This window comes from Nestor notabilis, unplaced genomic scaffold (assembly GCF_000696875.1).
Source record: "Nestor notabilis isolate BGI_N333 unplaced genomic scaffold, ASM69687v1 Scaffold28451, whole genome shotgun sequence".
In the NCBI taxonomy this organism is placed as follows: Eukaryota; Metazoa; Chordata; class Aves; order Psittaciformes; family Psittacidae; genus Nestor; species Nestor notabilis.
The window spans coordinates 10,875-23,495 of NW_009915601.1; the positions used below are offsets into that span (position 1 = coordinate 10,875).

The 12,621-nt window shown below is 38.7% G+C and overlaps 1 protein-coding gene across 1 annotated transcript; it reads right to left on the minus strand.

Annotated features, from left to right (window-relative positions):
- Positions 1 to 248: 248 nt before the first annotated feature.
- LOC104401232 (ESF1 homolog) lies at positions 249 to 8,417 on the minus strand. The gene is made up of 5 exons (XM_010024233.1): positions 8,303 to 8,417; positions 6,893 to 6,983; positions 2,389 to 2,456; positions 1,398 to 1,544; positions 249 to 557 (listed from the first exon to the last, which is right to left on the minus strand). Exons 1-5 carry the CDS (start codon positions 8,399 to 8,401, stop codon positions 258 to 260), a joined length of 705 nt encoding a protein of 234 aa, XP_010022535.1. The 5' UTR covers positions 8,402 to 8,417; the 3' UTR covers positions 249 to 257.
- Positions 8,418 to 12,621: the final 4,204 nt, after the last annotated feature.

The window sequence follows — 12,621 nt, forward strand, 5'->3', positions numbered from 1 at the left end:
ATGATACAAAACAAACCACCCCAAACCCATCAATTCCTTACTTACATGTTTCAAGGTGTAGCTTTTTACTAATAGTACAAAACAGTATTTGTGGTGGCAGAAGTAAAGTGTGTTTATTACTCTAGTTACTTCAAAACTCACCATCATAATTATGTGGCTTTTGGGTAAAACTTGAGGTGGACAGGAATCAGAGCAGGCTGCAGTAACAGCTAGAAGAACTGAGACTGAAGTCAAGTCTGAGTAAAACCAAAGTTCAGTTATTTGAGTTTCTGCTTTTTCCTTGCCTGAAACTCTTGGGTTTTATTTTTGACAGATTTTATCAGCATTGATAGGGCAGGATCTATGGCTTTCTTGGCAACCTCTCCTTTCTTTGCCATCTTGTTCTCCTGCCCCTTGCTCGCCTCCTTAAGAAGTTGCTCCTTTTCTTCTCTTCGTCGAGCTTTCTCTTCCAAGATCTTTTCTACTGCTTTTGTCTTCTTGAAATTTGGATCTGAAGGATCCAGGTTAAACAGGGGAGAAGTAAACATGGCTTGGAATCTTGTATCAGCAACATTTACCTGAAGGCAGAAGAGGAGTATTTATTTTAGGTAACCTTTACCCACGATAGCAAAGCTTTTAAACACAATAAAGTCCAATCTGCTGAAGGAGTCATAAGCTCATGAGATTGTTCACCATTCCTGGAACTGCTCCAGTTACAAAATCCCAGCAAGTGTGAAGTAGTGAGCCAGAAAGTACTATTGGTAAAACAGACAAGTGAATGCTTGTACAAATCCCGTGTATGCCACTCTCAGCAGACCAAGGAGAGGTTTGTTGCCGAGAACTGACCGGGACTGGATTTGGAACAACCAGTTGCCACACCAGTAAAGAGGGTAACTACTAGTGCAGCCAGGAAAAAGCAGCGGATAACAATAATAGGTGATTCTACTTTGAAAGGCACAGAAGCACCCATCTGTCAGCCTGACCCAATCTCAAGGGAAGTGGGTTGCCTACCAGGGGCTTGGATCAGAGGTGTTGCCAAGGGGCTGCCCGGTCTAGTAAGCCCTACTATTATGCACTCCTAATAGTCCATGTGGGTGCCAGTGACACTGACAGCAGCAGCAGGATGAAAGCAGCAGTGGATAACAATAAGAACAAACATGCCGATACATATTTTAGGCAACAAATTGTACAAGGCTTTGCATAAATAGTGTCTTCTTGTCTTACACAGAGTTTGAATCTGTTCCCCTCAACATTGCATCAGAGTATTTCTTGCTTTTTGCAAACAGCCTGTATCTCCCTAAAGATGTAGACGTAGTTCTCCTCCTTCAGACAGAGAAGGATATGAAACCACCAAATTTGTCCTGAAAATAATTAACAAAGCTTCTATCCGAGACTCAGAATCAAGGGTAGACCCTTACCTGGAAGTCATCTTCTATCAATTCTTTCTTTTTCATTAAAAGTTTCTTTTTCTTCTTGCTCAAATTCTGTTGTTCTACAATCTTTTTATAGTTAAAATGTTTTCTGGCATCCTCATCATCATCCATCATAAGTAGGGCCATTTCAGCCTGGTGCAAAATAAGAAAGTCCATGTACACAATGAAATTGAGTTTTCCATGAAAAACACAGCAGTAAAGTCTGGATGAGTCTCCATATATATACACGAGTTGGAATAGGGTTGTCAGGGCAGTATTGTTTCATCCATAACAACATTCTTCTAACACTGAGGTGTAATATTATACACCTCAAGTATTAATACAACAGTTGATTTCCTTTTTATTACACGTAAAGTAAGTGCGAATACCCACATTGAACTTTTAAACATACTAATAATCTAATCTGAAAATTGTACACCACAACTTGGAAATCAAAAATGGACAATTTTATATGGATATTTACATAGCAAATAAAAATTAACATTAATTTAATAAATGTGTTAAGTTGTTCTGAGAAAGAATGAAAAGCAAACATGCACTAGCAAACAATTCAATCTTCAAGGTTAAAAGTCTAGAGGGCAAAGTATGAACACACAAATGTTTCACACAATGTTGATGTTAAAAGTAAGGATTCGTCACTGCCCAACACACAAATGTCCTGGGATAGCTTTAAAGCCAGAAGGAGCATCAGCTCAACCAGTATGGCTTCTGTGCCCTTACATTTCAATGATGCCCAACTCTGTTGAGCTATGTTCAGCTATAATCTTCCAGAAAGATACACTGGCATCATCTTAAGACATCAAGGTATGGATCATCTACCGTTCTTCTTGGGTAGTTTTGTTCCAAAAGCTCTTGCTACTAAAATTATAGTTTTATTCCATTGCTATCCTATGTAATTCAGTAGTTCCACTCACAAACACGTAACAAATATTTGCAGAATTCGGGCAATGCAACTCAACATTTTAACTCCCTTTACCTTCTGTTTTTCAACTTCATCTTCATCCTCTGAGGTACTTTCAACTGATTCTGGCTTCTTCTTTAAACCTACATGCAAACACAGGACACGCATGCATTTATTCAAGCTGATGCATGGGAGCACAAACTCCCTATGAATAGAACCTGTAAGTGCATCTCATTTTCTTGTAATCAATACTTGAATGTCAGGTGTGGAAAAAGACTGAAAAGTTAAGAAAAAACAGCTAAAGCAATAAAAATCTGCTGAATATTTGTTCAATTTAAGGAGGCAGCAATATCCAAATGTCATAAACAAGTCAACAAAAAAGAACAGTTAGAGAAAATGTGTTTACTGTATTTTTCATAGAGCAGTAGAGAGAAGCATCAGAACAGAGCAGGCAAACATACAACATTACACCACTCCCAGGGTGTTTTAAAAGAGAATCAGTTTATATACTCATAAATGTAATTGAAGTGTCCTGCAGTTCTCAAACTGCTCATTCTTTCTACTTGAGTAGACAATGTAGTTAATACTTCAGAATAAATAACAAATGTGCATCTCTTCTCTGTATCCAGAGCAGAAGTCTGCCAGCCGAGTAAGAGTGGAAAAAGGAGAAACAGTTTTTAAACTGTATAGGCAAGGCTAAAAGACCATCTTGTGCTCGTAGCCATGCTAGCACAAAAACCCTTGCAAAAGAGACCTGAACAGCATCACTGGTTTGAAAATATGATTGACTGTTGAGACTGAATATTCTTCTGATGAAGCTCTCTTAGAATTGACTTGAGCTACAGAGTGCTGATTAGATAGACATAATGAATCATAACAGCTTAAGACATTAGTCAAACATTACTTTAATGAAAACAGACCTGTTTATAAATCCTACAAAATCAAATTACTCTCTTTGGAACGCCTGTAGACCCCGATCAAGAAGGAGCAGGAAAAGCAGAAGGTTTTCTGACCTGAACCACATACTTTGACCCTTGAGCTTGGAATTACATTCCCAGGCAATTTATTACAGTCCACTGGGGGTACTCTTAAGGAAGATATTTGGCTCCATTTTGCTAAGCCAGATTTGTAGTCAGACCAGAAATACAAACATGCCAGAAAAACGTCAAGTTATATCACTAAATATACTCTGGAACAGGACACATCTCTTGAAGAACAGTTTTTTCTCCCTTGACTATTCTCCTGACTATTTCTAAACAGATTCCAAGCTGGAAATGGACTTCTAGAAGAACAAACCACCACCACCAAAAAATAAACTACCCAGATGCGCAATGTCATCAGCTCAAGAACTGAACTGTTGATTTAGGAGTTCCAGAAAGTGTGCAGAAAAATCAGATTCAGATATAATATTATTATCTAACCTACACAATTAATGTGTAGTAAAGAGATACAAACGTCTATGTGGGACTTCAACAACTACGAAGTCTTTTGTGTCTCCCCAGAACTGGCTAAACTACAGCAAAGGAAACCGGGCCCAGATACATGAATTGGAGACAATGATTCTAGAAGTTAAATCAGTAAATCTCTCAGCTTTTCCACCCATCCCCTTAGGAAGGGCCCCTTGAGTCATCTTCCCTCCTCTTTCACTGTGTGTAATCACAGAAGTGAAGATAACTTATCTTCATACCTTCAAAGATTTCTGTTGCTGCAGATGAGGGTGACCCAGGAGCTAGTATCAAACTAAGCTCTTCCACGAAAATAAATACATATATAAACCAAACTTTACTTCTTACTATGATACTACACAGCTAATAAACCAGCCTGGGACCTAAAAATCACTCTTACCACTAAAAATTTTGCATCATACTGAAAACAGTTTGGTTTCACAATTCATTAATCCATCATTTTCTGTCTTTTTAATACACTCCTGACACTGTCCCATACACATTCTGGAAGGAAACTTCCCCTCACACTCCCACACTTTTTGCACACTTACAAATATAAACCCTATAGTAAGAATCTTTCCCAAACTGATTGCAAACCCTCCTATTTTTCCTAGCACCCAATCTCCACTGCCATCTTTTAAACTTATTTCTCCCACTCCACAGCAGCAGATGCTTGTCTTCAATGCTATGCAGAACTGATAGGTGCCACCAGCCAGTGAGCGAAGCTTCTTGTCTCCGCTGTAATCCCCTCCTCGAGCTGCCATTCGGCTCTTTGTCAGCTCAAGAATTCAGTTTGCAACATTCACGTTGCATGCCAACAACTTTGCAGTGCTAACAGTAAAAGTTAATCAGCGTTTTGAGACTTCAAATAGAGACCGACCACAACCCAAAACCTCCTCTCACAAGACCTTTTATCTGTCTTACTCAGAAGCTCCAAAGTCAGTCTTTTGAGACCAAAAGCCTTGCAAAGACACACAGTAAATGAATCAGTAATACAGCTAAGACCTTTATCTTCCAAGTACAGGTTCTACAACTATACTCAGATTTTGCTGTTAACATCTTATGTCTCCGCAGTCGTGCTGTTATCTTCCAGCATTAAAAAGCCATCAATTCCTACATACATCATAAATCAGATTATGAGACGACATCAAATGGTTTGGAACCTACAGGAGTTACGATAATGTGCAAAGACATGTAGCCCTTCTCCTCAACAAAGGATCAATAGAAACTATGTTTAATAGGCTAAAGCATTCTGAAACTATTCAGTGATCTCCAAAAGCAGGACATTGCTCTCATGTTAATAAGCAGTTCACTATTCGGCTACTAATCTTCCAACAGTTTAAGCTACAACAGTCATTCTGTCTTACATGAACCTTTTCTGAGAAAAGGGAAACAGATGCACTAAGACTGACACTGGCCAAGCCAAATGAAAGGCTTTGAAACAATACGTGAGTCAATGTAAAACAGAAGAGACAAATGATCTTTTTCCTTGACAATATCAAACTAGAATCAAGCTTCTGAAATGCAGCATCAAGGCTCATACATATGCAGCATTTTACATTTTAGCCTGTGGTTCTTTTGAAAAGCCACACAGGGATTATGTGCAAAGCAAGCACTAAGAATATGCTGTACCTTGCCTCTCCCAAGACAAACCTGATGAATATACCCTCAAGTAGACTTCCCACCATTTCCAGATTTCCTTTTGAAGCATTCAAATCTGTTAAGCCCTTTGTCTGACAGCTCCTTATGCTCTTGCTTTCCTTAATTTGCCTCAGCTTGTGAACAAGTAACTTACACAAGACCCATACGCATGACAGTCAACAAGTGAATCTAGGATGAGTTCAAATACATGGCTGCAAAACCCTAAAGGCACTACTGCACCCTCACAGTTTCTGCACTGGTCCACCTGAATCTATATCCTGTCATACGCTTTTCAGCATGATCTGAGATCATCTGGCAGTCAGTAGAGGGCAAAATTTCAGTCTTTCAGGGGAATTGTGGAAGGCTTATGAAAAATTATCATCATTCCAGTTATTGCTGTACCCTAGATATGAAATCGGCAGAGTCACAGCCTTGTTCAAAGCAGATTGTAACCCATTTTCCCCAACTGCAGAAGACAGCTGCACTTCAAAACAAACCCAGCTATGAGACAGGGGCTGTTCTGGGTAGACCTGGTGAAAGTCAAACACAATTGTGCTGCGTAATCACAGTTAAAACGTCAGCTGCCTTGCAGCCAGCCACTGTGTCCTTCCTTTAAAACTTCTCCAGGGCTAGCCACATTCTGGTTTTCAGTAGGTTATCAGTAAACTTGCAGACAAAAGCTTCATTTTCTTAACCTTTGTGTGTATTATTATTTCAGAGCTCTGAAAGTCTGTTCTCTTCATCATGGACAAGAACGTTAAAGAACCTGCAGACACAACCAGTCCCTGCTGAGCGCCTCCATGACACAAACAACTTCTTATATAATGCAGAAGAAATAATTCCTTCAGAGATTTCACATATAATGTTGAAACATCAATCATTAGTATGAGAGTACCTACATAATCTTGCTATCAAAGAAAAATAAAGTGGTGGAAGGAATGGCATCTTTACAATGAATTCTGAAATAACCTATATACCATTCACCAGGAAAGCATAGCAGAAAACAGCATTGCATGACACCTTAAATCATGGTATTTTCTATAAAACATGGATAAGTAGTAAAAATGTGTTTCAGACTAAAAGAAAACTGATTTCTTCTGAAAGACAACTTTATGATGCAAATACGTTTGACATTTTTGTAATTGATACAAACTTCAAACATAACTGGCTCCTCCTATACAGCAGGAAACAGGCTTCGAAAGCAATGAAGTTCTTTTCTCTGGAATATTTAGGGGAGCAGATGGTCACCTTGTTTTTAACAGCCACCCCCAGAAATTGGCTACACAATGGTCTCTAGTGAAAGCTAAGTAAACTGTGTTCCCTACCATTGCACGTATCACAATATGGGTCATTCACAAGAACAGCACCTGACACCTATTTTATTTCATTCTGAACTTGCTACCTCTGCATTTACTCTAGCTTGACTTTGTTCCAAAAGCTCATTATTTAAAGGAAGGCCAGATTTATTCCTGAAGTCATTTGTCTTGACTTACCTGTTTTCTCAAGTTCTTCAGCAAAATACGGGTCGTTGAGATCAACGTCAGATGGAAGTTCATCCTCACTCTGTTCTTTCTCAGCAGTAGCCTGTAAAAAAGCACACATTGCTTCAATCAACATAAACTACTACAGTTTCACTGGAATTAGATGTTCCTTCTGTCAGTAACTATGAAGATAAAAACTGAAATATTTTATGCTGAACATCATAAAACTAGACTGCACCAAAAATTCTTAGTAAAGACAAATCAACTACTTAAAATCTGTTCCACAGATTGAGAGCTTTTTATGTACCTGAAGAAGGGCTATTTACATACTCTAAGGAGCTTTATTAGATGTATCCACAAACTGTGATGCACTAGCTAACCATGCCAACAAATGACAGGATCACAGCATTGTTATGTCCTTTATGTTCCACAAAGCTCCACATGGGTAAAAACTGGAGCAAGGAGCTTCATTTTGTGCTCCAAAACTGAAAAAGCCTGAGTCTGGACTGGAAGTTTTGTGTTGTACACGTTGCCCCTTAATTTATCAGACTGAACAAGAATATTAGGGTAGCAGAAGTTGCTCTACTACCTCACAGTGCTAATGACTGTAGTCAGAGTACTCCTTTTCTGTAAGGTTGAAGAAGTTACTCATCAAATGCCACTTAAAACTAACTGGAATGCACAGCATAACTCAAGTTGTTTTTAGGAGTAATCTTGACATTATCTGCAACGTGAATTATATTCATAGTAATTTAAGAATTTAAGGAAGCTAGATTCTGTACGCCACATGCTTTTTTTCCCCTAGCATAGGCATAAACATTTATCTGCCTATTTCTGCACATCAGTGCCACAGGAGTCTTCGTACTGACTTTCTGTGTGTAGAAAGATGAAGCAACAGCAATTTTCACATTACTACAGGACCATTTCGTTATTCATACACAGAACTTTGCTCTTGCAACTTGAAATTTGAATAGTCTTTTGTGGCTATTAATTCTTTGATGTTACAGCTTTGGGAAACAAGTCTGTATTATTTTAGGCTAAAAATGTGCAAAACTACAATTATCATTATCATAACAACTTTGATATACATCCAGGAGCAAAAGGACCCTTCCTAATGCATTCAGAAACATTAACTGAAAACCAACTGTTATTATGACTCATTTATCTTTAAACCAACACAAGTACATAAATGGTATTTTGTGTAAAGTATGTGTAAGATCAATAGTATTCTGAACATGCTTTTACTCTGTAAATTCAATTAGACACTCTTAGTCTTTCCACATGAGTGACCACCGCACATTCTAAACTTAAAACAGTACTGGAAGCTTGGATAACTTTTTGTTCATCCAAAACAAACAACAGCAGCAACTTAAGAAGCCAAACAAACAACAACTCCCCCCAAATGGCCAAAGCAACCAGTACTTTTCTCTTTTTTTTCAGGATTCTTTTTTCTTTCTTCTTCTCTAGGAATTTTTCCCATGGAGTTAGGTTATCCTTTCCTTCCAACCTGTTTTTGACCATTTCTTCAGCACTTTCTTTGAGGCCTAGAGCAAAAAAATAGTAAGTTAAAGAAACAAGATGAATCTGACTTTTTAAAATCAACTGCTTTCTCCTTTGTAAAAGGATAACCTAGTTTTTCTTTAACAAGCCTGTGAAAACAACAAAAATATTGCTTAAAACAACATCTTTATAAATAAGATACATGATGTGTTTTTCCAAATAAAACATTCCTTCAGTAATAAATGATACAAGAGTCAGAAGAGCTTGCTTATGTGACATCTGATTCCCAGTGTTCTTGCTATTCCTCAGAAAGGTCTCCTCTCCAGACATTAGAATGTGCAGTCTACAGATGGCACTATTTAAGAAGTAACACAATAAAAATAACAACAGACATACACAGAGCCCTTATATTTAATGTACCTTATTATAATTGGTTAAGATTCACAAAAACACTTTGTATACAGTCCAGATATTCACTTCCCTGTGCGGGTGGTGGAGGCACTGGAACAGGCTGCCCAAAGAAGTGGTAAATGCCCCATCCCTGGCAGTGTTCAAGGCCAGGTTGGACACAGGGGCTTGAAGCAACCTGCTCTAGTGGAAGATGTCCCTGCCCATGACAGGGGGGCTGGAACTGGATGATCTTAAGGTCCCTTCCAACCCAAACCAGTCTGTGATTCTATTAGAATACAGGGTCATCTCACAGCTGGCTTGAACCTCCACAGTTCATGCTCTCCGTTTCACACAGATATCACCTGGTGACAGAGTTGCTATAAATAGCATCTCCATTGCTGGAACTTTGCCTCTGTGATAACACTATGACAATGCTGCAGTATCTCTGATGACCCATGTATTTATTTGTCTGTCACTGTAAAAGAGAACAATAAGCTATGATTTGAATGAATTTAAAGTACAAATAAAACCACAGCTAGAAAGCACAGGACAACGTAAATAAAAACCCCAAATAATTTCTTGCATTAAGTACTAACGTCACAACATGACATACACTGAGTTAGACAAGTCAGCTATCTAGCTTTTTAAAGCTACTTAGTACCAGCCTGCTGTAACAACAGAAAACTATCTACAATTGAAAAACTGGCTTGTCTGGCAACACACTGGAGCAGAGTTCAGTGGCAGAAAGACAGAATCAACTTGCCTGGCAGGAGCAAGCAGCCTGAGCAGTGAAGTATTTTTCTCCTACCTGTAACTCCTTGCTTCGTTCACTACACGCTTTTGTTTAGAGACTTCTGTAACAAACGAGACGGATATCCTATAGTTCACATCCTCTTTAATGACATCTTGGGAGCATGTAGGAATCATTTCTGCTTCTCCCTCCAAGTCTGATATCTGCCGTCTCTTCCCCAGTTCTACTTGTCCTAATGGTCTCTCTTCAGCATTCCCTTCTTTCCAGCCCAGCCCAGCCCTCACCTTACCAAAATCCTACCCTTCCACCCCACATACCAGTTTCAGTGCTTGGAAATCATTTTTGGACCTCTCCAGATGTCCTAGACTAGACCCCATTCTTTCTCCCAACACCCAGGTTTCTCAGTTGGCCAGTCCCCGCTTCTCATCATTCCTTCCAGCCCTCCACAGTAATGAGGAACTGAAAACAGAGTTCATCATGGAAAAAGTGGGCAACTTTCATGGACAGTTCTACCCGTCCTCAGAAAAGCAGAACTGCAAACACCAGTTCCTGCTCTTGTGTTTGTCGACACTCCAAAAATAATTCAAAGGCTGGAGAGCTGGTTACAACATGTCTGAAACACGAAGTGTGGACAAGATCTAAAACTATGCCTTATAGGAAGAAAAAGAGTGGAGCAGAAAGAAAAGATAAAGCATCCTTCTGCTATCCTGGAACAAAGCCAGAGTTAAAAGCAAGTGGCAAACTGTTACAACCACAAAGATTGGGTACAACACCAGGAAACCAATGCAAAGCCATGATAAAAGAAGGATATTGTATAGTTTCACTAAAACTGTGCCACTAAGAAACCCTCTCATACAACAAGAACAAATATTTAGTTATTTCCAACCGTACACCTCTTCATCTCCAAAGTCAATGAAAGCAGAGTCATCAGCTTCCCAGAAACTGAACTACTATTACTTTGGATATTAATCTGCAGCACTTTTGTGGAAAAAATTACTGGTCAGGTTAGCAACCTTGCAGATTCTCTCTGAAGACGGTAAATACTGGACTAAAAAAATGTATGTCACATCTCCAGAAAGAGAGAGACCCAAAATCTCAAAGGAGGTTACAAGATTTCTGATTTATTTGCCTGGAAAATAGAATCATTTGATCCATCTGGCACAGAAGGACTTGGAAGAAAATACAGCTCTTTCTTGTGGTATTTGGCAGTCTCATGAAAGACATTAAGAGTTTCTCCACAGATTAGAATGGCTCAGAAACTACTGTCCAGACCACTTCCCGAGAATCAGAGTGTATTTAAGTGGTCAAAAGGCCTTTGATTGCAGAAGGGGGAAAGCAATTGTCTACTTTAGGTAGGATTATTAACCAGCCATAGAAACAGCTAATTTATATCCTTATTGACATTGGGTTTTTAGAATAAATGAATCACAATCATTTTATTTAATCTTCACAAATAAGGTCCAAGAAAAGAGGGAGGAAAAAATCATAATCACAGAATGGTTTGGCTTGGAAGGGACCTTAAAGCTCATCTAGTTCCAAGCTCCTACCATGGGCAGGGACACCTTGCACTAGACCAGGTGCTCTGTCCAACCTGGCCTTGAACACTGCCAGGGATGGGGCAGCCACAGCTTCTCTGGGCACCCTGTGCCAGTTTTAACCTTTAGCTTTATCTGCGCTAAAGGATTAGAAGTGTGATAAATATTACACCAAACCTAAATATATTGCTTCTCACACTGCTGGGAGAGTGAGTGAGGGTGTGTGCAGGCCAGGATTTGTACTACTCTAACCACTAAGTTTTGAAAACATTTGAAAGTTTAACAGCATTCAAATGTCACAATTATTAGAAGCTAAGAAGATATTTCTTAGCTCTATTCTCCAGAAACCTAAATGAGCAAGTTCATCTTGCGTGTAATGTCTTACCAGAAGAAAGAAACACTTTGGTGCAGGAAGCTAAAAATGACAGGCATTAGAAACAACATTAGAATTTGTCACTCCTGAAGATGAGACATCTCAAGTCAAGACAGTTTTCCTAGCATAGTACAACTACCTGAAAAAACCCCAGCACACTTAGCAGCTAAGATGTCAAGTGGGAAGAACTGCACTGCTGAGCACACACTGCTTCATGCTGCAAGAGGTAAGACTGCTTCAGCCAGAGGATATACCAAGCAATGATATAGATTAAGATATATATTCCATATGAGCACTCTTCAGCTCCATACCATCTGTAACAACATACAGTTGGGGGTTACTATGCACTTTACAGAGATACAACTGCCTGCTATTCTACTTCTGATGACAACAGGTTTTAAGTTTTCCTTTAAGCCTAGCTAAATATTTACATCTCATTCTTCCCAAAGGAAGAATTGTTAAGTCCAATAAGAAGAGGAAAAGAAGTATGAAAACCTGGCTGTCTATCAGCAAGAAATGCAGTTGTGGTCTTCTCCCTCTTCACCTTCTAAAGGGAGTTTTGGGAGCTGGATACGGATGCATAGTAATTGTTGCTCGAATCAGCTATGATTAAGAAAACAGATGGATGCTTAAATATAACACTGATTTTGTGCCTAAAAGAAACAAACCAAAGAGAGTTGGAACTACATCTGATTTATTTTTGCTGGCACTGTGGTTTATTTAAAACTATTATGATTCAAGAATAACTGAATCATTCACAAAGTATGCTTTCTATAACCACGCGTGCCAAAACTCAAATTCTCAATTTGATTCAAATCTCTGCCTTTCAATTGAAAAACTTCCTAGATTTAACTGTTGTAACCCTCTGTACAGTCAACATTTGGGCAGCAGATTAAGGCAAAGCTTGATAACAAAAATATTTCAACAGACAAACTAGTTGTGAAAAAATTAAGGAGCCTTAAGAGATTATAACAAAAACTATTCTTGAATTCCCAGAATGCTCCAAGTGAACATAATTAAATTGTTTTGGAGTTTCAATAAGCACATTTGTTCAAGAAAAACACAACATCATAACTAATGTACTTCTCTAAGAAGGAACAGTCTCAAGTGTGTCTATATTGCCAGAGCTATAAACTACTGTTCAGCACGTGCTGACTATGCTCCACAGTAAAAAAATTTTATATATATATAT

Excerpts from the sequence above, each read along its gene's own strand:
- LOC104401232 (XM_010024233.1), bottom strand. The coding sequence starts at position 8,401 with ATGGTCAAAAACAGGTTGGAAGGAAAGGATAACCTAACTCCATGGGAA. Across the intron at positions 6,984-8,302 it reads TCCTGAAAAAAAAGAGAAAA|GCTACTGCTGAGAAAGAACA; the intron begins GTACTGGTTGCT and ends GCTTTTTTACAG. Across the intron at positions 2,457-6,892 it reads TGAAGAACTTGAGAAAACAG|GTTTAAAGAAGAAGCCAGAA; the intron begins GTAAGTCAAGAC and ends GTTTGCATGTAG.